Source organism: Cenococcum geophilum (assembly GCF_001692895.1).
Source record: "Cenococcum geophilum 1.58 unplaced genomic scaffold K441scaffold_47, whole genome shotgun sequence".
NCBI classification, from domain to species: domain Eukaryota; kingdom Fungi; phylum Ascomycota; class Dothideomycetes; order Gloniales; family Gloniaceae; genus Cenococcum; species Cenococcum geophilum.
The window spans coordinates 190,793-216,105 of NW_027137605.1; the positions used below are offsets into that span (position 1 = coordinate 190,793).

The following is a 25,313-nucleotide window of genomic DNA, read 5'->3' on the forward strand; positions in this document are numbered from 1 at the left end:
GAGACTTTCAGTAGTGTTTTTCATAGTTCTGTGTTCAACTTCCCTTAGTATAGTATATACTTACCACGGGTCTATCTATAAGTAACTAGTTATAGCTTAGTTATAGTAGTAATATATTTAGAATCTATTAGATACTAACCGTATACTTTATAATATAAAGATATAGCTTATAACTAGCACTTTACTCTATATAGGCAATCTAGTACTAAAATGCATAACAAATACTATTATAAAGCCTATATATATATTAATAAAAATAGATAATATAAATAAATGTCTTACGTGTTTATGTCTCTTCGTTTAATATTATCTTAATTTAATTCTATTAAATCACCAAGGAAATGTATAAGAGTTCGCGACGTCTATATTATAACTTAGATATAGTAGCATAATATTATAGATATATTATACTTTTTCTTGTAATTTACGTATTCTTTCCCAGTCCTCTACTATAATTTACTCGTAATAAAAGTTTTATAGTTAAGGGTCTAAATATTCGCAACAAAACACGCCTAAATAGGGTATCTGTCTTCTAAAACACTTTTAGAGGCCAAGAAGAGGGTATATTATACTCATTTTATTCTTTAATATATATAAGTATTACATCTATCTATATTAGAACCAAGTTATATATAGAATCTATCTAGGATATAGTGTCTTACATTTTCGTACATCTTTATAATATTCTTATTATTTAGCTATAGGCCAGACAAATCTATAATATATCCAATCCCGTGCTTAGAGGACATAGGATATTCCGGTATCTCTTAACTAAATATAAGTCTTTCTACTGCAAGCGATCTAGTTTATATAATTAATATTAAGCCTAGCTATATTATAGAGATAATTAGTTTATATATTATATATAGCTCGCGTTATATAATTCTACTTACTACTATCATTAAAGAAGAGGCGTTGGCAGATTATTGTAGCATAGGCATTTAGGATTAAATATCTTAATAGTACTCCCAATATAAGCTGGATATATCCTAATTACCGTCTTTAATGTTTACACATGTGCATTCCTCCTGCACCCGTTGCCCTTTATAGAAGAAGTCCTCCCGTAATTATTCCAAGTCTTCAATTAAAGGCTAAGTTTCTTCTATTGGCAGTAGTATAGAAGAACTACCCGAGATAGGTAAGTACGCAAGGGTACCTAGATTATATCCTAGATACATTATTAATCTATCCTAGATACATCTTTGCGCACTTCAGGATGCTTACGTATTATTAGCCATTTTTAATACTAAGATTTGCACAATCTTAAATACGCCAAAGATAGGGTATAATTGCAATATTATATGATAATATATAGCTTTAATATATTAATCACAATAATTTTAAAGAATTTTATATTAAAAGCTTATTAGGTGTACGCGCACGGGGCTAAAGTTCATCAAGTATAAGATTTTGCGACGTGGCGTATTTAAACACTCCCGGAGCTTTCGGCTACACTCTCCGACCTTCAGACTCTCTATATACATGGCGCCAAGGCTCGGCCGAGCCCCTGACTAGGGTCTGTATCAGTGCCGTAACATCACCCCCCCCTTCAGTAAAGCCTGCCCTCAGGCTTTGTAGTTNTTCCCCCGGTCAAGAAAAAAAATTACAGTTTTCCTTCCTAGCCATAGATCTATTCCAAATAGTCGCTGCAGGTAGAGCAGCAGAGGTCAGTCAGCTGCAGGCAGAGCAGTAGAAGTCGGTAGCAGTACGGTGCTAGCGTCGGGCCGTACGGCACTAGTCCTAACGTCGGGTTGATACGTATNGCAGTCCTGCAGTTCCGCCGCCATATAGCCCGGCCCGGGCCAGTAATACGTATCGCTAGGAGCCTTCCGTTCTTTGTCGTTCCTCCTAGAACTCTATTGTCTCCTAGCTCTCTATCCCCCCTTTTAAAAAGGCTCGCCCCGAGCCGTCAAATATCCCCCCCCGGGGTCCCCCGGGTTATATAAGAACGAAGGTCAGGAGGAAAAAAAAAAAATTTAGGGTAGATATTGTCTCGTCAGGTGGTCCGTAGGTATCGTAACAGCAGGCGTATCGGCGCTGTTGTTGTCGGTTCGTACGCAGTACGGTTCTTGTTGGTTGGTAATAGTAGGTCGAACATAGGTCTCGGTCTATCAGCTGGTCGGTGGATCGCAGGCGTATCGGCACGATCGTTCGGTCGGGTTCGGTTCGTTCGGTGGCAGTACGGTGCCAGCGTCAAGTCCTTCCGTCGGCGTATCGGCACGGTCGGGTAGTACGTAGATAATCGAGCAAGATCGGACGTGATGTGCTGCACTACGCGCTCTATAGCAAGGGATAGGTCTAGGTCTGGTTCTCGCACTCCTCTGAGTGGCCGGCTGACTCCTTTCCAGGCTCTTACTGGAACACTACGCGTCCGGATCGTAATGTGCTTTCTCCCTTACTATCTTAAGCTATAGGCGTATCTTTCCATATCTTTATTTTAATCGTCTAGGAATAGCTCCGGTCGGTCGGTCGTTCGGTCGTTCGATCGGTCGGTCGGGTCGCAGGCGTATCGGCGCGATCGGTTGTCTGGTCCTTGGCAGTACGGTGCCAGCGTCTTGTCCTTAGCAGTACGATGCAAGCGTCCGTTCTTGTTCTATAGCAGTACGGTGCCAGCGTCAGGGTCGGTCGGTCGCAGGCGTATCGGCGCGGGTTCTTGTCGGTCGGGTCTTCCAGGCTGCAACGAACGTATTGCCACTTGACTTGCCCTAGCAAGCCTAGGCGCGCTCGTCGCAAGGTAGAATTGTTGTTGGTCTTGGAATAATGTGAAGGCTCAGTCAAAAGAACAGAATCTATTGGTAGCCAGTGAACGAGAATTCCAAGACGAGGTCTNGNAGAAGGTCGAGGAAAGGACACGTCTATATACATGGCGCCAAGGTTCGGCCGAGCCCCTGACTAGGGTCTGTATCAGTGCCGTAACATTAACGGACGAAGGCAGTATAATATCCCCTTCCTTATTACGGACCTTAGAAGCTATAATATAATCTTAAGGAGAAAATGGCTAGCCTATTTAGGCTTATAGCTTAATGTACGGAACAGGCAGCTTATCTAGCCCAAAACTATACCCCCAACGCCTTCCTTTATAAAAGAGATTAGTATTATAATAGAAAACCTTATACGGCTATAGATAAACACCGTTTACTAGGCCAATGCGACGCGTAGGGATTAGGCTTTTAAGAAGGATATACAGCTTAATCCGTAACAGATCCGTATACTACGCCGCCCCTAGACTACCTGTATCACACCACCCGCACCAAAGACTTAGGAAGTTAGTAGTGGCCTAGCTAAGTCCCTAATAGAGAACTTAGGCCCTACGCAGCTATAAAGAAAGGCTAGGGATATTAGACGACACACTAAACTAATAGACCGGAAGGACAACTTACGGAAAATAAAATGTAAGCTAAGGAAGACTATAAACCCTATACCGCAAAATACGGCCCAATAAATATCCGTAAAGAAACCTACAGACCTCCCACCAGTTAATATCTACTATATTAGCGCTATAGGATTCTACTAAAACCTGGTTTAGCCTAATACCATTACCTTTATAACTAGCTTATACGAAATTAATTAAATAATTAAAGAGAAAGAAGCCCTAGCCTAAGAGAAAGGCGAGCTTATAGACGAGGAGCTAGTAGAATAGAAACTGCCCCATTAATACTAGAAATTTAAAGATACCTTCTCTAAAGCAGTGTCTGATATACTCCCGCCTTACTAACCGTATAACTATAAGATTAAAATTAAGCCGGATAAGGTGGTTACCCTTAGCTATAGCCCCCTCTAATAGCAATCTACTGCCAAATTACAGGCCATAAAGCAGTATCTTATTAATAACCTGGATAAGGGCTTTATTAAGCCTAGTTAAGCCCCTTTTAACTTACCTATTCTCTTTACTAAAAAGCTAAATAGAGGACTTTGTTTCTGTATCGACTACCATAAGCTTAATAATTTGACCCTTAAAGACCGCTACCCACTACCTTTACTTAATAAGACTTTAGCCTAAATAAGTAGAGCTAAGATCTTTATAAAGCTTAATATCCGCTAGGCTTTTTACTAAATTAGGATAAACCCTAAATTAGAAGACCTTATTATATTTTAGACCCGTTATAGAATGTATAAATATAAAGTACTGCCTTTTAGACTAACTAACGGACTAGCTATATACCAACAATATATAAATAACGTACTATTTAACTACCTTAACGACTTCTGTACAGTATACCTAGATAATATTATAATCTACTCTAAAAACGAACTAAAATATAAAGAGCATGTCTGTAAAGTCCTATAACGGCTTTAGAAAGCTAGCTTCCAAGCCAATATTAAGAAGTTAGAATTTAGTGTTAAGCATATAAAGTACCTAGGGTTTATTATTAGTATAAACGGGATTAAGGCAGACCTAGAAAAGACGGCCGTAATTAACTAATAGGTACCCCCAAGGACCGTAAAGGGGGTATAGTTATTTTTAGGGTTCTGTAACTTCTACTAACGCTTTATTAAGAACTATAGTAGGATTACCCAGCTACTAAGCCTACTTACCCACAAGGACCGGCCCTTTTACTTTAACACCGTATATAGGCAGGCCTTTAACGAGCTTAAGAAACGACTAGTCTCTACTCCCTTACTCGCCTATTTTAACCCAAAACGGCCCTTAATGCTAGAAACCGATGCCTTAGATAGTGTTATAGCTAGCGTTTACTCCCAAAAGCAAATAAACGGAGAATGGCACCCTATTGCTTACTATTTAAAAACTATAGTAGATACGGAGCTAAACTACCCAATTTATAATAAAGAAATGTTGGCTATTATCTATAGCTTTTAGCACTAGCGAGCATAGCTAAAAGGGACCCCTAAACCTATTTAAGTGGTTTTAGATTATAAGGCCTTAGAATATTTTATAATAATAAAAGCCCTTATAGCCCGGTAGGCGCGCTAGGCGGATATCCTATCTTAGTTTAACTTCCTAATTATATATAAGCTAGGCGCCACTAACCGTACGGATACTCTTATAAGACGTAAACAGGACCTAAATAACTAGATAGCCGTAAAGATCTTATTACGGACCTAGACGTTACTACAACCAGAGCACCTTAACCCTCGGATATAAGAAGAACTAAATACTAAATCTTTAAGCGCCGAGATATATCCCATCAACCCTACGGAATTTAACCTTATTAATAAACTACTGCAAGCAAACTATACGGACCCTTCTCTATAGAAGTACCGCGAAAAGGCAAAGGATATTACCAGCCTATAGTCCCTTAAAAATGGACTACTTAAGCACTAGGAACGGCTAGTAGTAGTAAAAGAATAGAACTTATAAACCTGGCTTATTACCAAAGCACATACCTAGGTCTCTACGGCCCACCCTAGAAAAAATAAGACCCGTAAGATTATTGGTGACCGTTACTACTGGCCCAGAATAGTTATAGATATTAACCGTTATATACGGAACTGTAACGACTGCTGTAGGTTTATAATTCCACAAGATAAGACCCTAGGACTATTAAAGCCACTCCCAATACCAGAGCGCCCCTGGCAGTATATCTCTATAGATTTCTACGAACTACTAGTAGACCGTGACGGGTACGATATGGTTATAATCTTAGTTAACCGTTTTAGTAAACGCCCTTTCTTAATCCCCTATTACAAGAATATTGATGCTAAAGAGGCGGCCTAACTATATATCCATTACATCTACCGAATTTATAGACCGCTAGATACTATTATATCGGACTACGGACCGCAGTTTATATTAGCTTTCTAGAATAAGTTTACTCAAATCCTAGGAATTAGGCTAAAGCTTTCTATAGCATACTACCCCTAGATAAATGGTTAGACGGAGATTATAAATTAATACTTAGACTAGAGACTCCGGCCCTTTATTAACTACTTCTAAGATAACTAGGGCGAACTGCTACCTCTAATAGACTACGCCCAGGCGACCCTACCCTATAACTTTACGGGATTCGCACCTATCTAACTAGAAATAGGGTATCTACCGTAAATAAGCTTTAACTAGGATAGACCAAAAGGACTACGGACTATACGCGAGAAACTGTCTTATAAGGAAGCCTAGCAGTACGCCAAGCGCTTAAAGGAAGCCTAGACGGTAGCCCGTACAAATCTAGAAAAGGCCCAAAAATTAATAAAATAGTAGGTAAACAAGTATAGGCGCGAGCCTAACTTTACCGTAGGTAATATGGTCTAGGTTATAACAAAGAACTAGAAGACGGAACGGCTAAGTTATAAGCTTAATTATTAGATAGCAGGACCGTATAAGGTCCTTAAGAAAATAGGCAACTTATACAAAGTAGAGCTCCCAGATTTAATTAAGGTTCACCCTATCTTTTTACTAGATAAGCTACGGAAGGCAGCGAATGACCTATTACCTAGACAAAAGAACGAACCCCCCCTGCCGATTTAAGTCAATAGCGACGACGAATAGGAAATTAAAGAGATACTGGCCTGTAAGCTAGTAAGGAAAACGCTAAAGTACCACGTTAGTTGGAAAGGCTATAACCTAGATCCTACCTAGTACCCTATATAGAACTTTATTAGCAGTCCCTATAAGCTTTAAGAATTCCATAGCCATTACCCTAATAAACCGGGACCGCTAAAGTACCTAGACAAATAGATAGAATGCTGGTATAATAAAGATAATAAGCTACCGGAAGAGCATAAAGATAAGAACACCCTATGGGCATAATACGGATATATAAAGCCTAAGGGTAGGCTTTTACGGAGGGGGGGGTAATATTATAGCACTGGCAGAAAGCGGCAGCTATAGTAGACGTTATGGTAGACGCAGGGCTTACGTAACTCTTACGTGACTAGGGATTGTATATAACTCCTTGCGTTGCTGCTTATCCTTTCCTTTCCTTTTCTCTAGCTTTAGATTCTCGTTTATGGACAATCCAATCGTACAGGCTTGCGCGACCCTTTTACCGTGCTTATGTCTCGATTGACTAAGTCGCTAACATAGATCCTCGTTTATAAATTACCAATTATATAGGCTTATGCGTCCCTCTTATTATACTCATGCCTTAATTAACTAAATTACTAGCAGACTAAGTGCCTTACTTATAATTAATAGTAGGAGCTCTTGCTATACCCGGCCTAAAAAGACCAAAAACAACCAAAAAGAACCCTGAAAAACACCTAGAGAATCCCCCTGAGATACATGCATCGTAGGGGAGGCACACGTCGACCGACGGTGGCTCGCACTCGCGCGTAACTGCCAGATCCACGCCTAATAACGGCCCTCCATAATAAAGACGGGCGAATACTATACTATAAAGCGGAAATACCTCTATTAAGAAGGCATCTAATAAAATATAAAGCCTACTAGACGCGTCTAGTATCCAGAATTGCGGGGGAGTAACTATTAGCTATAACGAACTAATACAGCTAGTAGAATGGCTCCGCTAGTTTAGTGAACCTTAGGCGCCCCTCTAGTAAACCCTTAATTAAATCCTCTAATAGCTAAGCAAAATTAAAAATAAATAAAACCCCCCCTTACCGGTGAACCGCACCTGGGCCGCTATAGCCGCGCTTCCATACTATAGGGAACCCACCCCCCTTAAGATAATAACCGGGTATATAATTATAATATAACCAAATATAGAAAAAGTAGAGGGGCTTAGGGGATAATTAAAAACAGAAGTCCTTACGGAGATTTATAAAGAGGTTTATAACGCAGTTATAGTCTAACACCTTAGGAGCGGAGATATTAGAGTTACCCTAAAGGACCAATAGGTAAAGAAATAAGCTATAAGGGCAGGGGACAGGCTAGGAGAACGTATTGGCATAAAAGTGCTCTGTAAAGACTACCTAGTTAAAGTCCTAGCGGTTCCTATAAGCCTTAGGGTAGAAAAGGGACGCTAGGCGGATAACATAGCAACTATATAAGAGATAGTAAAACATATAGAACGCCTTATACCAGGCCTTAAGATTACCTAAATCTAATAGCTTTAATAGGAAAATACAAACTAAGTAAATAATAAGAACAATAAAAGGATATAAGGGTCGCTAAAGACTTACTAGGGAGACACCGGTCGAATGTATAGCTCCCTTATCGTCAGTATATATATACTAGGAATGCAAAAACTCCTTATCTAAAAAGAAATAATTATAAATGGCCTTATATATAACGCAAGGCTCTATAACTATAGACTACGCCTAAAACAATACTACCGCTATATATAATAGGGATACACCTAATCTATATACGCAGCACAGGTGTGCTGCGGCCACTATACAGGCCCCCACAATATAAGACACTGCTTAAATTAAGACTAAACAAAATGCGTAAACTGCTACCGAAGTATATATAAGGCGTAGAAAAGAGAAGACTGCATTAAATATAGGAGGCGGAAGGTAAGGGCTTAACAGCTACGGGAATAACTATACGCTAGGTCATATAAATGGAAACAATAGGTAATAAGCTAGGGGGACGCAGGTGCCTTCCTAGCGTTTCCTACCTTTAGTACTAGGGGGCTAGGCTAGCCATCCCAAGCCTTAACGGGCCAGAAGCGGCGCCGCGCGATATTACCAGACCGTATAGGGATATAAGGGTTATAGGGGACACAAGGGAGAGGACGCCCTATAGGAAGACCCCTATAGACAGCTATAGCAAGCTTAAGACCAGGACAATTAAGAATTAGATTTAACGCGGTAAATATAACATTTACAGCCAACCTATAAAGGGTATATAGCCAGCTAGTAAGAACAGGGGAGGAACTAAAGATAATAACAGATTTAGATATAGAAGCGCTAGTAGGAACATAAAACACGGGAATAGAAAGCTCTACATAAAATAAGTAGTAACTAGGGTATAGATATAAGAGATAGAAGTTCTAAATATCCTAGAGAAAGTAGAAATAGAAGAAGTAAGAAATAAAGGAGAGGCGAAGGACCCTTGCTGGGGGTCCGCCACCTATCCATTATATAGTACAACTGCGGCAACACAAACCACCGTCTCGCAAGGCCTTTACTAGACGGTCTAGACCTAGAGAAATACTATATCCTTGCCATACAAGAGCCGTACTACAATACCTATATATAATCGACATACTGCCCCTAAGGATTCTAGCTCCTATATGAACTAAAAGCAGCTATATGCGTGTACTTTATAATTAGTAAGGCTATTAGCCTATCCTTATAGTTATAGCAGGCAGTTAACCTAGATATTATAGTTATAACAATCTAGACATATAGAGGACCGGTATAAATTATTAATATATATAACCCTAGGGTTAAAGGGGTCCTATAAACAGAGAACATTATATTAGTAATAAGCTTGCTAGAAACCAAAGGCATAGAGTCCATCCTACTAGGAGACATAAACCTCCACCACCCGCGGTAGGGGGGTATCTATGTTGCTGCTAATTGATAGGTAGAGTGCCTACTAAGAGCTATAGACACCTGGGGCCTTAAGTTAGCCACCCCCCTAGAAGCAACTATATAGTAATAAGGAACCTCTAAAAGCACAATTGACCTTATATTTATAGACGAAGGCCTATACTAGAGACTCGAAAGGTGCAACCCTAAAGAAGAATAGGCACTTGCCTTAAACTATATCCCCATCTAGATACAGCTAGATTTAGATATTAAGGCGTAACTAAGTAGTAAAAGATACGCAATAAGGAAGCTTAAGACAGATAGTTTCCTTAATATAGTTAAACAATAACTCTAAGACCTAGAAGAAATCCACCTAATTCTAAATAAGCGAGGCTTATTAGCCACCCCTAAGGAAATCGACTAAAGACTAGAAAGGATCTAGGCAGCGATTAAAAATGGGCTAGAAGAGCACTACCCAGTTTTAAAACTGGGCCCCTATACGCGATATATATAGTCCGCACAATACGCGGTTCTTATTACCAGCCAATAATGAGCAAGAAGGAAATATATAAGTAGCTATAACCTTAAAGATGAGAGATAATATAAAGATATAAGAAACTAGTTAAAGAATACCCTAAAGAAAGAAGTAAGGAATAACTAGAGACAGTTTATAAATAAGCACACTTTTAACTTAAGCCTCCCCTATAACAAGGGCCTTTAGGCTATAGCAAAATAGGTAAAGAAAAAGGCAGGGCGCCTAGCAAAAGACCCACACCTACCACCCCTATAAAGAGTAGGGGAATTATAGGCTACTAACAATAATAATAAGAAGGCAAAGATCCTTATAGAAAGGTTCTTCCCCTAACCAGCTCTAGTAGACCTTAGCAATATCACGGGTAAAATACCGGTGACTTACTTAAGGGTTAACAGCGACATAACAATAGAGGAAATGGCCAGAACTATTAGCCGCCTTTTAAATAATATAGTACTAGGACCAGATAGGATTCTAAATAAGGCCTTAAAAACATATGGACCACTTATAGTACCCTAGCTTGTAGATATAGCTAGGGTATACTTTACTATAGGCTATTACCCGCAACTTAGAAGAGCTATAACAACGGTTATTCTACGGAAAGAAGGTAAAGTAGATTACTTAATCCCAGGAAGCTACCGCCCTATTGCCTTAGAAAACACCCTTAGTAAGATCTTAGAAAAGGTAATAGCGGACTATATAGTAGACACGGCTAAGGAATATAACCTACTACTATAAAGCTAAATAGGGGTAAGAAAGAACCGCTTAACACTATCAGTACTTACGCTACTCGCTACTACTATTAAATCCGTATAGGCAATGCGAAGGGACTTTATAGTATTAATGCTTAGCCTAGATATTAGCGGCGCCTACAATAACGTACCCTATAAGCGTCTCCTATACATCCTTAGGGCAAAAGGCTTCCTAAAATGGATTATATAATTTGTTTAAGGGTTTATAGGTTAAAAAGAAACATCACTAGTCTTTAGCGGATACCAAAGCCCCCCTATCGCAGTTACAACAGGAATACCATAAAAATCACCCCTCTCGCCTATACTCTTCCTTTTCTTTATAAGCAACCTACTTAACTCCTTTAAGGAAGGGGCAACCTAGGGGATAGGCTTCGTTAATAATATAAACCTAATTATATACGGGCCAATAGCCGCAGAAAATTGCAGAACACTAGAGAAAGCTTATAACACCTATATAGAATAGGCAAAACGATATAAAGTCCAATTCTTACCAGAGAAATACCAGCTAATCTACTTTATAAGAAAACGCAACTAATTTATAGATCTCTAGCATATAATCCGCATCTAAGGCTTTAGGGGTTAACCAGTTCAGGGTCTAAGGGTATTAGGAGTATAGGTAGACAGCAAACTCCGGTGGAGCGTATATACGGCGTAAGCGGCCCATAAGGGCCAAACACAGTATATTGTATTATCTAGGATTATTAATTCTATATAGGGTCTATGCTTCTAGAGGTCACGCCTACTATATATAGCAGTTATCCGGCCAACCATAACGTATAGGTCTAGTATTTGGGCCATTGGAGAATCTAAGAAAGGCCCCCCCAAATCGCTCCTTAAACCACTCTAAAAGGTCTAAATAGCCTACCTCTAGAGTATAATAGGCAGATATAAGCGAACGGCCACAGCACTACTTGAAAAGGAAGCCAATATTCCCCCCCTATAACTATATATTAAAGCCGCTATAATATAAAGGGCATAAAACAAACGCAACTCTAATGTTATAAAGTATATTAAAACACGCCTAAATAAACTATAGAGGGACCCTAGGGCGCCCTATAGGAGAATAAACTAATAACCCNAAAGTAGGGAAGACATATTAGAGAAATAGGTAAAGAAAGTAGAAGAAGAATAGTACTACTTTAGGGCCCAGGCCTATATAGAGGAGGAAGGGAAACGCGTAAGAGGCTAGTAAAAACAACAGTAAGAGAGAGAAAGGAGCAAAAGTAAAGTATAAAAGAATGCTAGGAAACCATCTACTATAATATAACACTGGCTAAACTAACGCTAAAAAGGTATATAGGAGTCAAAGGTATAGAGGCTAACTAAGGCAAGAGGAACCCAAGCTGTAGCATGGTTAATGCTATAGGGGGTAAACACTTTAGGGCTCTAAGAAGGCCTAATAAAGGCAGAAAATATAATAGCAACACTCTTAAGAACAGGAATAATAGGACTAAAAAACTGGCTCTACTAGGTAGGTGTCCTAGTAGGTAGCCCGAGATATAAATATAGCTGGCCAAAACAAACACCAAAACACGTAATACTGTTATGCCCCTTACGTACTAACCGAGAAGCAATACTCTTAGTAGCTAGCACAGAGAACTATAATACACTGCTCTTAATATAAAAAGGCCTTAAGGCGGTTACCTAGTAGCTTATTAGCTAAAATGTACTAAACCAGTTCCGGGTTGCAAAGGAAATAGTAATAAAGGGTAGGAGGGGCGAGTAACGGGCGCCCCCTAATAACTCTACAGTGGTAGAGTAAAGTTTACGATACTAGCGCATCCGTAGGCTTGTTACGGCAGCAGTAGTTCCTAAGAAGGTCAAAAAGTAAGGTAGTAGAGCACCACAGGTGACTCGCAGGCGCCTCGCAGGCGCCCCGTAGGCGAGTCCCAAAAGGTAGGGAGATAGATTATAGGGTTTTCTCAAATAGAGTTTTCTCCCTATATATATATAAGGAGTAGTCCGCGTGGGCCTAATAGGGATCTGAATCGGACGTTAAGCAATAAATAATAATATAATTAATAGTAATAATTGTATTAACGGCTAGATTAATATTAAAAGTAGTAGTTAATTAAAGGCCTTTTATTAAGCAGTTTAATCGACTATATTAACTCTAATAGAGGTTTAACTATACCTTAGTTAACGAGCTTAAATATTAATATTACTAGTTATAAGCCAATTATAGAGGCAGAAAGCCAGCCTAGTGAGATATATTTAACGGAGCTTTATATTTAATTAAATTTAGCGTAGAAATAGAGCCTCTAGAGCCCATACTAAAACCTTTTTTCTAACCTTACCACTAATATCACTACTAAACGTTCTATGTTTTTAAACCTCTATAAGTACGTAGGACGAGTTTAGCTATATTTAAATACTATATAAGGTAAATTAGGGTTAAATTTAATTAGGCAACGTTAATATTTGTATATAGAGAGGTGCTATTAAAAATCCGCAATAAAACACTATAAAGTCTATATTATTTTCCTAATTAGGACAGCTTGCTAATAGTATAATAGTCAGTATATATTGCCTTGTAGTTAGCGAACAGCGAGCGGTCTAATTGACGCAGTCAATTAGCTATAAAGGCTAAAGCTCGCAGCTAGCTAACTGTTGGACGCACTAATAAAGGTATAGAATTAGCCATAAATTTAAATAGCTAAAGTATCTATATACTAGGGAATTGCAGTAGTTTAAGCATTGCTAATAAAGTAAGTATTTTCCTTATAAATTAATGGGAGCGAAGACAGAAATAAATATATAAAGCTAACAAAAGCGCGAATAGAATAATGCAAGATTTTCCCATATATTTCACCTAATTGAATAGTGTAAAACCCCTAGACATTTTTAGTTCACTAGCTTTATAAATAGTCGCCCGTAGCTTATAGCTCGTGGCTTTACACTAGCTCGTGCTAAACTTCTACCCCCTATATAGCCCCTTCTCTTTCCCCCTCGCGTTATACCTTGTACGTAAAACGTAGTTCGAGGAACTCTGCGTTCTTATATATGCTCTAGTTTCTAAGCCGGTTTAAGTAAGCTGCCTTATAGAATTTAAAGTATATCCCTTTACTTACAATAGCAGTCATTTAAAGAGGACTGTATTTGTAGATATCTAAATTAATAAATGAATTTGAGCGTAGCGTACTATCTGGCGAAGTTATATCCACTTTGGTACCTGGAATTTTTTTATTTACTGGTACTTTTGAGTTTTTGCACTAGTCAAGGGCGTTGAGCAGTTATCAGGCCTAACGTCTCACGAGACAATAAGACATTTCTGTAATTATTGTGCTGTTGAGTTGAACCGCCAACATGACAGCTGTACCCTTTGAATCCATTTAAACTATTCCCGAAGTAGGCTTGCAAGAATTGCGAATCCTAACCAATTTTATGAATGCTTTAGCTTAATCTAAGCCATTGTTAGTCACCCAAGCTAGGTTAGCCTATGCTCGATTAACATGTCCGCGCAGCTCCGTCACCTCTTGAAAGAGAATTACCGTATTCTCAAAGTACGTAGAAAAATATAATTTTCCAAAGAGACTCTCTGAAACCAAGCCATCTACTTAACCCCGTGCCTGTTTCCTACTTGCAATATCTTTTTGACTATATATCTGTCCAAACGTATCCGTCACATCGATAAATACTTTAAGCGCCTTCATAGTGGCCGAGGGCTGTACAAACTGACTCAAACTCTGCAGCGCCAAATGCATAGATTCACGCTCGAATTCAGCAATCGCCACGAGATCTCTCTTCGCCTTGCCTGCTGGGGTCGTATTCAAATGATCGTGGGAAACAGCCCCATTTAAACGGCTATTTTCATTTACAACGGGCTTTTCGTCGTCCATCTGGATTTTGTTTTTCGCCATTTCCTCTGTCGAACATCGATGAAACTCTGCAAAATCGAGGCTGTTGAGATTGTTTTCTGCTGCATCGCGCGCTGCTGATCCATAATCATTGTACTGCCTACACATTACCGCTAGGTGCGTGGCGAGGCACTGACTGAAGTACCTGGCCTGTGGTCCGTTAAAGCACGTCTCTCCTGGCTTGCTAATCAGACAGGTAAAGAATTGAAAAGAGAATGGGCAGCTGGTGTCATCTGAGCCTGTGGAATGTACCCATTTGAAATAGTTTCCCCGCGATATATCATCGGAAGTGTATCCATTGCACCGATTCTGCTTTGCTTTCAGCCAGGAAATGTTGTCTTCATTGTGATTGATATGAGCAATGAGAAAGCTGTGAACCTCGATTGCTAAATCTCTCTGGACCCAACCTGGAGATCGCAACACGGCTGGGTGTTGAAGAACATGTCTGATGAACTTTCTCAAAACTTTGATCACGCTTTCCAGGAAGACCGATTCCGGCGTGGGGTGAGTGCTTGCATGCGTGATTCCATTTCGCACCTTTCTTCGCTTCCGAGGCTGCTCGGTATCCGGTTGAGCGCTTCTAGCCTCTTCCAGGAGCGAAGACTCCTTGTTCAGTCCGCATTCATCCCGAAGTGCTGAAACAAGTATCTGAATCTTTTCATCCGTCAAGTCAGCGACGACTGACTCCATGAACTCATCAATTTGATAATTGAAAAGTGATAGCAGAGCCATATCGCGAATTATGTTCGATGATAATATGTGACCCCCTATATGATTGCAAGCCAGCCATATAATAGGAATGTAATCAAGGTACTTGTCTTCTGACATGGGCATGTCGTCCCTTTGAAGGATGGAATATCTAGCTTTCTTTAGACAGTTCGAAAAATAAGTTGCCTCAATCAAAACTAGATCTAGAGATGCTAAGGGCGATTTTACGAATATCGGTAGTGCTGACAAAAGATTACGCATCTTTTTGCTATTTATATCTGGAAAAAAGAAGCAGTCCGTGATGTTTTGGGTCCAGAAGTGTTTTAGTGTCGTAGTGTGAAGGGCTATAGAGCAGTAGGCCATCTTCAAGAAGGAAGACTCAAAAGTGGTCTTCTCAATCCAAAGACAGTAATTTTTTTGATCTTTGGGATATTGGGATATGATAAAGCCCCGACCTCGTGAAAGGGCGCCAACCAGGCAGTCCCGCAATGACGTATTCCAACGCAAACAAAGACATTGAGTGATTATTAGAATACTGTAACTTGTATCTTCGAGAGAAGTCGTCCAAGAACCGTCTTTTTGTTGATTCCAAAGAGTTCGCAGGAGTAGTCGGCAGAGACTGACGGGAATTTTCTCTTGCACCATTCTCAAGGGAAGCGACTGGAGGTTTCCTGCGTCGTATCTCTTCAGAAGTCTCACAAACACCTCTGTCATTAGCATGGCAGAATATTGGGGGGAAATGTTCCATTTATCTACGACCTCGCCAGAGTCCCATTTCTGCAGTAGGAAGGTCAATGTTTTCTCAATCTGTGGTAGGTACTGGTCGACTGACTCGAGTTCCAGCAACGCCAGTAGAACATTACAATTGGCACTGAAACTTGGGTTTCGCTCCATTTCGTAAGTCCTGAAGTGATCGCTGGCTTCGAACTTCCTGATCATCGGTGCGGGATTGACATCTTGGCCTAGAAGTTTTAAAGTCATCAATGTGCGGGCTGTATCGTCGGCGTCCTCCAGAACTCCTGGTGCAAACCCAACTAGTCCACGTTGTTTTTCCATGTCAGCTCTAAGTGCTTAGTACGTTAATATGGATTGATATGTAGCATACCCAAGATATTTCGAAAATAGAAGTAGGAAATGCACTTGGCACCCTCCCACTGTTCCCGTAGGACGTTACTACGCTTTCCAGATACGTCGCTGCACGTTGATCCCATTTCGAAGCATTGATAAGATAGGCTGCTGTCGCAGCAGGAGACCCAAAGATTCCCAACTCCTCACTGCAGTGATGACTGACTCTATCAAATTCAATCATTCCTGTCAAAGCCTCAAGCGAATGAAGAATGGTCGTCTTTTTATTTGAGTATATCAGATCAGGCGAAAATTTCTGCATCTTACGCTCGTAGAGGAGCATGAGTTTTGCGTATCCGGGAAATTCGAAGTGCAAGTTGAACAACCCCAGCTGGCGAAGGAGACCGGTGACTAGCACTTCGAATCCAACATGAACTGTCTCATTCACGTCCCATGACTGCAGGAGGGACTGGGCACCAGATTGAGCCATCTGAATACGATGATGCAATGTTGTCTCCTCTTTGAAGTCGGGTGAAATGCATTTCCTCCGTTTAGCCATAGAAAGAAGAGCTGCCAAGGTGTTGAGAATGCCATCAATCTGTGATCCATAGGTAGTCCACGTTCCATCCTCTTTCTGAGTCTCCAGAAGGTAATCAAAACATTTCGTAAATAAGTAAGAAGTTTTTCCGCGATCTCTTTTATACACCATAGATAGCCAAGCGGTATCATATATCACTGCGCTAAATGTGCCAAAGCGACCAAGGTTACCATCACCCCGAGCGAGTTCAGATATGCCATTCACAATTTCGCGAGGTGTAGGGCACAGCTTGCCATTTCCGGGTGCCTTTAGATCCATGGTGGTGAATCAAAGAAATCCTAGGAAAGAGTATCAGCACCTACGGTTTGGAGGATAAATATGCACACAATGGTTTAAAAATGCCGTACATACTAGTTTAAACTACTGTTCCCGTAACTTTTATGCCTCAATTTTTTGAGACAGTTGAGCTTGGGGTAAGCTGAGATGTAAAGTCGCAAACGGCGGACGGGAGGGGAATAACGAGGCGGCAGGTAGCTAATTAAGGACCTCACTGCTCTGGATTCCGCTGTGCCCAATATCAAACACCCCTACCCATGTGTGACCATGTCCGTGCGGCATAAATAAGCAACATATGAGATTCAGCCCCGGTACCGGGGTCCGTAAGGCTGTATCAATATCTATCTTGGGAAATAATCCGGAAGACCAATTCGGTACTAGAATGGCAGTTGAAGCGGGAAAATGGGTGAGAAGGTTGTCCAGGTAACATCTTAATGAACCGGACAGGATCCGCGTAGTAACACTTGGTAGTAACCTTACCGTCCGAATCTTCTGCCAAGTTTAATTCTGCCGGTGTAAAATCCGTGGCTTAGAGCTTTTTTTTTAGCACCCCCCAGTGTTTTCTATAAGCCTTTACGCCTCCCTACCTCCCTGCCTCTAGCCTGTATCTGCGCCTCTACGCCTCTATATCTCTGCGTTTCTATGTCTTTGTGTTGGTATCTAATAAAAACATGTAAAGAAACACGTAAGGAGATGCGAGTAGAGGTATAAGTAGAGACACGAGTAGAGACACGGGCAGAGTTAAAAGAAGTAGGAGGTAGGGGGAGAATCAGAGAAGGAAGTAGAAAAGGTGTAGCCTAGGTAGAAAGGTGGGTCTAGGTAAACAGTGCTTAAGCTTTGACGTTCCCTTTTTAGCCACCCCCTTTAACTATAACCTCTGCCTCTACATCACTACAACTCTCTACCTCTGCTGGTGTCTCTGCTCGTGTCTCTTCTCGCGTTTCTACTCGCGTCTCTACTTATATCTTTCTTATATAAAAGCATAAAGGGGAGCAGAGACCGGGATAAAGATAGAAGTAGTAGGGCTGAATTTAACTACCCCAAGGAGTAGGTGGGGGGGCGCTAAAATAGGTTCTAAGTAGTGTCTTGGCCTCCCTTACCGCCTGTTAGGCCGCTAGCCTGGCAGAAGATTCGGACAGTGAAGTAACTGCCAAGTGTTATTGTCCGGATCCCGTCCGTTAATGAACCCACTCTAGAATACCACAAATCTCAGCTATCTCACGAACGAATCACCCTTCTCTCGATGCTGAATTCGATTAAACTGCTACTACAGAGGCGAAGGAAGATTCATGGGTATCTTCAAGTGTACAGAGAAATCAAATAATTACTGAATATATCACTTTGATAGCCTAAATAACATATGCTACGTAAAGTCGCGTACGATTTGAAATGCCCGTTTTGCTAGAAGTGCTCCAGAGGAACGAAAGGTTTCCATACCTAGGCATATGGAGCCATTCAAACCTCCGCTTTGTCTTCTGCGCCATCTCCTTTTGGCTTCTTAGTTGAAGTCCACTTACAACCACATACCAAAATAAATGAGATGACTGGCGCAGCTGCGGGAATATACTTCAAAGTCATTAGCCTAGTATTATATCACTAGTTGAATTTGAGAACACCTACAAATACCTGCGTCGTAGAATCGCTGTAGGCCCTAAGGACCATGGGAAGGTCTATCGAACTAACCACCGATTGAATGCCAGTTGCACCAACAGATACGAGGTTATTCACGATGTCTAGCGATACTACCTCTGAGAGATTCGTAACCAGTCGTTCTTGGAAAACGGATTGCCCAATAGCAAGAAATATAGCACAGCTGGTTGAAATGACCATCAATAAATTGGTGGCACCTATGGGAACGAGATCTATGGGTAGAGATGCTTGCATGCCCAGATGAGCCTGAAGGTATAAAGTTAGGGAATATCCCATAGGCAAGTGTAGCAGAACTTACCAAATTACTGACAAGAGAATACCCCACTCCGCCAAAGATTTGATAACCAATCCAGTGGCCGTCAGATATTCCAGGGTAAAGCGTAGTTAATAAACCCGCACCCAAGCACACCATTGCCTCTCCAAAAAGGAGAAATGGGTTCCAAAGTCCTAGCTTCATTACGATTGCCGACCCGATAAAAGAAGCGAGGACATCGGAAATAACAGTAGGAAGATATCTGATACCGCTAGCAGATGGCGAAACCCCTAGGACAGCTTGAAACCAGATAGGTAGCCAGTATACGACGGTTTGGAAAGGTCCGTTTACGAAGAAAGAGCTTGCACAGATAAGCCATACATTTTTGTTGGCGAATAGCTTCGGAGGAATTAGCGCAGTATCTTTTAGATATAGTTGCCAAGCAATAAATAGGGTCATAACAACCCCGAATCCAACGAAAAGGCCGATGACGACGGACGAATTCCATGCATAGGTGACTCCTCCCCACTGAAGTGCCAGCAGAAGCATAGTCATCGAGCTCGCAAACAATATAAAACCGAGCCCGTCGAGGCCTTTGAGTTTTTCAAGTAAGGATGCATTCTCAGTAGCCGCGCTCTTGATACGGAAGAATAATAGCACAATGATGGCAGAAAAGCAGCCTATAGGGAGATTAATAAAGAAGCACCACCGCCAGGTAACATGTTGTGTGAAGGCGCCGCCTAAAACAGGGCCTACAATACTCGCGACAGCGAAGGTAGAGCTCATAGTTCCTGTCCAGATAGCTCGTTTATGGAGAGGAATAATTGTTGTCAATATTACGAACCCTCCCGCGAAGACTCCTGAGGCTCCGAAACCGGTCACGACCCTTCCAGCGATAAGGGCGTTAGACGTTGGTGCTAAAGCGCAAACTAAACTGCCGATCTCAAATATGCCAAGGTAGATTAGATAGGTAACCTTCTTAGGGAAAAGTGTATATGTCTTGCCAGCAAGGGGTTGGCTCGAACATCTAGATGTGGTCATGTTAGCTATTGTAGACCCAGAGCAAGCAGAGGACTAACAGTGCCATGTAGAAGGCTGCGCCATACCACCCAACGTCGTCAATAGAGCTGAATTGCGATGTGATGACTGGGACTGCGGTTGCGATCAGGTTGAAGTCCTGTCCTCCACTTCAGCATTCCTATTGCCTCTCAACATGCCGGGGGGAAATTTTACCAAACCGATCAAAAACGTACAGAGGCAGATACCAATATGGATTAGGAAGAGCTTAACACCGGTGACTTCGTTTTCAGGGTCAATCGAATACTCGGCCGGGTTTTTCGCAGCAACAGCTAAGGTTTCCTTCTCTTGCGTGGGCTCCTCGTGCATGTAGCTTTGAATGTCGCTTGCTTTCGGAACCGAGCCCTGTGCCGAAGTCATATTATTTAGCTTGATCGGTTTAAGAATTGGCGATAGCGGTATCAAGGCTAATACCGAAGTTTTGTTCACAAGATCTTGTCAAAGGCAGTTTAGGAAACAGATTCTGAAGACTGGCCAAGCGTGACGGGAACAGACGGTGCCACAGTCGTCAGCCGAGAGGTCCATATTTGGTTTCCCGGCAATCGAGTATCTTAGGTAGATCATATTTCCCTATCCTTGCCACCCGCGGACGTAACGGTCTCCTTGTAAAGATGCTGGTGCGTCTTACATTGTGGGGCGGTGTGGACCCGGCAGTCTGGTACTCGGGTCTTTTCAACAGGCGGGAGAATCTCAGCCTTTAACGGAAAATGCTCCGTTCCTCATTCCGCTGCAGAGCGGGTGGCTTCGATACGCCGATCCCTGGAGGATCACACTTGGGGACCGCGGTATGGAACGGTAGCCAACCGCCTGGCTGTCACTGCTGCATATACCACCCCTTGTCAGCTCCGAGCGGACATCCAAGGGTTAGAACACCATTTGTGGCTGTGGTCGGGGTCTATTAACAAAATCCTAGTCATCTAAATCCTTAACTCTCAACGCAGGCCTTTCAAAGGTCAATTCGCCGCGCTATGCACGGGCCCTGTGCCGCCTTGGTGCATTGACCCGCTTAGTTTTTTTTAATGTATGGGCAAAGGTTAGGAAACATGCATAGCAGGTCATTTAGTCCCAAATTAACCGGGCTGTTTTCCATGGATGAATGTGAGTCTCTTGCACCGTGATGGTTCAAGCTCATGCAAGATCCATTGAAATTGATTTTGCGACGCCTCGAATTACGGGACAGAGCTGTGTCCGACTATGCTGCACCTAGAGCAGATCTATCTCTTACTGAAAATCCTTCCCGGAGTGGCCTTTTCAGGCACAAGCTCTGACTGAGCTAGAGCAGATGCATAATCATGACTATCACTCGTGTATTTGGCTACGTGACGACTACACTGCGGATAGTCTTAAGCAATCATACCGTTGTAGAAATTGTGTTGACCACTAATTGGCACTAAAAAGACCAGTCCTATTGGTAGCGCTAATTAAGACAATATATAGCCTCAAATCCCGGTCGACAAATTGCAATCGAAACTTCTCTGAACCTTTTTGTTTCTTTGGATTTCGAAGACTACCAGGAAACTTTCAACGCAATCACGATGGCTGCTGAGTATAGCAAAGGACGAGATTTCATCTCTTCTACAAAGTATTGATACCTTGAAATAAATCCGAGGAAGGTTTTAACAAATTACAGGATGAATTACTTCCACTATTTCCTCAAACAGCTCACAGGCTATACGCTGCATCCCAGCATCAAGATTGAGTCGCAGCCTTGTCGGATTGCGGACATGGGGACACAAACTACGTATTGAAACACTTAGGACGAAAATGTATCCGCGAACTAATATCTCGAGCTCTCAGAATCTGGGCCATGGATGTCGCGGAGGATTCTTCGCTGTCGGCAGAAGTCGATGCATTCGATCTCTCTGACAAATTCTTTCCGCCTTCAGCTTTTCTGCCCAGCAACATCAAACTTCGACTCTACGATATTTGCTCCCCATTTCCAGAGGAGCTACTGGGCAAATACGACGTTGTTCATTTCCGATTGTTTCTTACGTTATCCACGAGCAAGTTGGGTCAGATGCTTGAAAATGCCATCAAACTACTCAGTTAGAGCCTCTTTTGAACCCTTTCAAATTGGTATACATTCTAAATGATAGACCAAGGGCCTGGTGGATACATCCAGTGGACTGAGCACGACAAAACAAACTTGAAGCCCATTGCAGCCTCTCCTGGGTTGTCCACAGAAGCCGTCGAGGCGCTCATCATGCTTGAGCAGAATCCATTTCCAAATTACAACCCTAGGTGAGAGTGCAATGCCCTCGACGTAAGCGCATTAGAACTAAATTGTATATTTAGCTGGGTGCTCGAGATTGCCCCGACGATGGCTTCAAAGGGGCTGGAGATAATAACCGAGGATCGGTTTCAGACGAGACCGAGCATGCTAACTCAAATGAACGAACTTCATATCCTTGCCATGATGGATATGCCGGTTGGATTGAGCGAAACTGTCGATGAATTTAGGCATGATGGATATGCCGGTTGGATTGAGCGAAACTGTCGATGAGTTTAGGGAAAAGTACTTCGAGGCTTTGAAAGAAGAGAATCTGAAAGGAGCTTCATCGATCGATGGCTTCATCTGCGTAGTAGGAAGGAAGCCCATATCCTAAGAGACGAGAATGTACTTTGAGCACAAAGCAGGCAGGGATAATCAAGATACCAATATCCTACAATTTCTATTTGGTGACTACATTACTGCTAGAAAGGGCAAATGCCATCCTTTTTCCGCCTCACAAGCATCTTCTGCCATGGCCAACAGAACAAGAACTCGTGAGCCATCACGTTTTTCGGTCGTTCTGTGCCAGGTAGAAATTTGAAGTCATACTCAGTTAGCAGCTTTACGAAAAGAATCTTAATAACTAAGCTCGCAAAATATCTTCCAGGGCACGCCGTTTTCCCGTAGCCAAAATTGAGAACAGTGCGCTCCATGGAAGAAAAGAGATAGTCCTCATTATTGTGGTTTTGCTGTCGCTCATTGCTCTGCTTCTGTTGACGAAGTCGATAGCTTCGCAGCCCGTCAAACACTTCGGGCTTCGTGGTGTTGCCGGGATCATTCTCAATTGCAAAGGTGGAGAGACATACATAGGTTCCTTTTGGGATATGCATGCCGTTCGAAAACATAAATGATTCTTTGAACAGCCGTTTCATTCCTAGGATTGTGGGTGGAGACATTCGCTGAGACTCGCGGAGTACGCTATCTAGCTTGTCGAGTTTCGCGTAGGACGTTGCACCCCAGCCGTTTGGACTGGCATGCAGGTTTTGAATCTCCGCTTGCAGCTCGCCAAAGTATTCTGGGTTGGCCGTAACATCATAAAGGGCGTTCACCATTCTCAGTAATGTAGTATGCACCGAAGCAAGAGCCAGGAGAACCTCGACATGTGCGAGAGTGTCTGGGTCGCGATCTCTGCCTTTCGCGGTGTCGGCGAGCCAACAGAGGACGTTAGAGTCCTCTTCATTGTCTTGCGGACTCCATGAGCCGTTATCACTTTTGCGAAGAAGATTGCGAATAACTGGACCAAGGAGCGCCTTCGCCTTCTGCACATACCGCCGGCCATACCAATAAGAAGGGAGGGCGTAGCAGATCAGAGGATGCATCCAACACGGAAATAAGCGCAAGATTACAATTGTGCGAAACACTAAGGCGTCCATTAGTCGGTTCTACAAGTATCGAAAAGGAATGGGAGAAACACTCACAGCTCTCGGTATAATTGACTGAAATATCCAGCCAGGTAGGGTCACGACACAAACTAGGACCGACGAGAGCCCTAGCAGAGAGTCTTGCAGAGACCTTTCCAAAGACCTGATAGGGCTGAAACTCGGTCCAGTAGTCACATGCTGGAAAGTATTCCCCAAAAGCTAACAATAGCTCGTTCTCCAAGCCCGGGGTAAGCAAACCAAGACGAGGTGTAAGTTTACGCTGTACTATAGAGTGATGCAGTCGGCTCTCTAGAATAAGATTCAAGCCCGTATATGGTCCTAGGAGATCGTGTTCAAGCGCACCGTGCGGACTTGCAACAGTCGAAGGCAAATGCGACAGTTCATCAAGCAAGCAAGTTGGTAGAACGACAATGCTGCCATCGTTACGAATGAGCTGGAAGGCCTTGTCCTTGAACTTTCCCGCTGTCAGCACATGGCAAAACGAGGAAAATGATGTTCCAGTCACCTTTCTGTAACCTTCCTCTAAGACTCTAGCTGCATTCCCCGCAAAAATCAAGTTGAGTACAACCCGAGGCGTGAGAGAAGACCAAGTTCCAGCGAGTGGGTACTCTGTGTGTTTGCGCGCAGCCTTTCTTGTCTCAATGAGTTCCAACCAATAGTAGGCGAGTAAAATTAGTGGGTAAACCCAATACGAGCTCAAAAGAGATTCCGTTTGCATCCTTCTTCAAAGGACATATGTTCACAGGTTTTCTCTCTTGTTTCTGAAAACCATAGGGATATTGACGGGCTATAGGTAAGTCTACGGAGCGGAGATATGTGGTTGGAGGACCATCCTGGCCCCAAGCGCCCGGGGGGGTTGGTGGCTTTGCGCCTCCATCGATTGACGCGGCGCCTTCTCGTAGATCACCGGAGCCTGGTCCAAGCCGTGCTTTAATTTTCCTTGCAAGCCTCTTAGATCGTCCCGAGCAACGCTCTTACCGTTGTTAGCCGCATTAGAGGCAGGCTTCAATAATTTCTTCCTGCATGTCTCTAAGGACAAGGGCTCCTCGTAGCTCGTATATTTAGATTGTACTTGATCGCCGTTTCCAAGTCTCCGTAGCGCTAGAGACCACACCGTCTCTTTGCGCCTCGCTGTAAGTGCTTGTTGATCGTGCTGATCAAGTTGCGTGGGTTTTACGCCTAAAAATAGGTGAAAATACGTCAAAATGGCTGTGCTTATTACTTCAAAAGGTCTATAATTCTGCTGTTTAATTGCTAGGATCAAGAGGCACTTACGGAGTACAATCAGGTGAAAAAGAGGCGGTGTACATGCATTGTGCATGAAGTCTTCGGAGGCCGTTCGTCGCATAACTAGTGGCAGCCTTGCAGGGTACGAGGGCTACGTGCCAAATCCTTCAGAGCTTTGAGAACTCGGACTCTTTAATGATCAGGTAATAAGGAAGAAAGGCTGGAAGTTAATTACCGGGCAATAAATCTGAGGATTGGCTAAGACGATTGTGTAAAAAATTAACTTACAGGGGTCTAGCGCCTGCCTTAGGCCCCTTCACTATCT

The 25,313-nt window shown here is 42.3% G+C and overlaps 6 protein-coding genes across 6 annotated transcripts; 2 read left to right on the plus strand and 4 right to left on the minus strand.

Annotated features, from left to right (window-relative positions):
- Positions 1 to 1,755: 1,755 nt before the first annotated feature.
- Positions 1,756 to 3,019, minus strand: K441DRAFT_732080 (uncharacterized protein). Its single transcript, XM_067654242.1, has 2 exons — positions 2,532 to 3,019; positions 1,756 to 2,310 (listed from the first exon to the last, which is right to left on the minus strand). Exons 1-2 carry the CDS (start codon positions 2,863 to 2,865, stop codon positions 1,997 to 1,999), a joined length of 648 nt encoding a protein of 215 aa, XP_067499897.1. The 5' UTR covers positions 2,866 to 3,019; the 3' UTR covers positions 1,756 to 1,996.
- A 1,197-nt stretch (positions 3,020 to 4,216) lies between these two features.
- Positions 4,217 to 4,417, plus strand: K441DRAFT_512624 (uncharacterized protein; the record flags this gene model as incomplete). The annotated part of the gene is given in 2 exon segments (XM_067642101.1): positions 4,217 to 4,279; positions 4,298 to 4,417. Coding segments are annotated over 2 exon segments (183 nt in total), but the record flags the coding sequence as incomplete, so codon positions are not given.
- Positions 4,418 to 14,180: 9,763 nt separating this feature from the next.
- Positions 14,181 to 17,109, minus strand: K441DRAFT_699075 (Ent-kaurene synthase; the record flags this gene model as incomplete). Its single annotated transcript, XM_067653122.1, has 2 exons — positions 14,181 to 16,222; positions 16,344 to 17,109. 2 exons carry the CDS (start codon positions 17,107 to 17,109, stop codon positions 14,181 to 14,183), a joined length of 2,808 nt encoding a protein of 935 aa, XP_067499899.1.
- Positions 17,110 to 18,582: 1,473 nt separating this feature from the next.
- K441DRAFT_579356 (MFS general substrate transporter) lies at positions 18,583 to 20,416 on the minus strand (the record flags this gene model as incomplete). The annotated part of the gene is made up of 5 exons (XM_067644332.1): positions 18,583 to 18,693; positions 18,748 to 19,023; positions 19,076 to 20,057; positions 20,110 to 20,207; positions 20,264 to 20,416. The coding sequence occupies 5 exons, from the start codon at positions 20,414 to 20,416 to the stop codon at positions 18,583 to 18,585; spliced, it is 1,620 nt and encodes a 539-aa protein (XP_067499900.1).
- A 1,488-nt stretch (positions 20,417 to 21,904) lies between these two features.
- Positions 21,905 to 22,750, plus strand: K441DRAFT_699077 (uncharacterized protein). Its single transcript, XM_067653123.1, has 4 exons — positions 21,905 to 22,152; positions 22,210 to 22,348; positions 22,403 to 22,535; positions 22,585 to 22,750. Exons 1-4 carry the CDS (start codon positions 21,915 to 21,917, stop codon positions 22,711 to 22,713), a joined length of 639 nt encoding a protein of 212 aa, XP_067499901.1. The 5' UTR covers positions 21,905 to 21,914; the 3' UTR covers positions 22,714 to 22,750.
- Positions 22,751 to 22,763: 13 nt separating this feature from the next.
- Positions 22,764 to 24,539, minus strand: K441DRAFT_617742 (cytochrome P450). Its single transcript, XM_067645811.1, has 3 exons — positions 24,267 to 24,539; positions 23,798 to 24,215; positions 22,764 to 23,739 (listed from the first exon to the last, which is right to left on the minus strand). The coding sequence occupies exons 1-3, from the start codon at positions 24,477 to 24,479 to the stop codon at positions 22,802 to 22,804; spliced, it is 1,569 nt and encodes a 522-aa protein (XP_067499902.1). The 5' UTR covers positions 24,480 to 24,539; the 3' UTR covers positions 22,764 to 22,801.
- Between the last annotated feature and the right edge of the window lie 774 nt (positions 24,540 to 25,313).

What these genes read in the sequence shown, in the direction of transcription:
- K441DRAFT_617742 (XM_067645811.1), bottom strand. Translation starts at nt 24,479, where the DNA reads ATGCAAACGGAATCTCTTTTGAGCTCGTATTGGGTTTACCCACTAATT. An exon ending in TAGAGGAAGGTTACAGAAAG is followed by an intron (nt 24,216 to 24,266) that starts GTGACTGGAACA and finishes ACAGCGGGAAAG; the next exon opens with TTCAAGGACAAGGCCTTCCA. An exon ending in AGTCAATTATACCGAGAGCT is followed by an intron (nt 23,740 to 23,797) that starts GTGAGTGTTTCT and finishes TGGACGCCTTAG; the next exon opens with TGTTTCGCACAATTGTAATC.
- K441DRAFT_699077 (XM_067653123.1), top strand. Translation starts at nt 21,915, where the DNA reads ATGGATGTCGCGGAGGATTCTTCGCTGTCGGCAGAAGTCGATGCATTC. An exon ending in AAATGCCATCAAACTACTCA is followed by an intron (nt 22,153 to 22,209) that starts GTTAGAGCCTCT and finishes TGATAGACCAAG; the next exon opens with GGCCTGGTGGATACATCCAG. An exon ending in TTTCCAAATTACAACCCTAG is followed by an intron (nt 22,349 to 22,402) that starts GTGAGAGTGCAA and finishes TTGTATATTTAG; the next exon opens with CTGGGTGCTCGAGATTGCCC.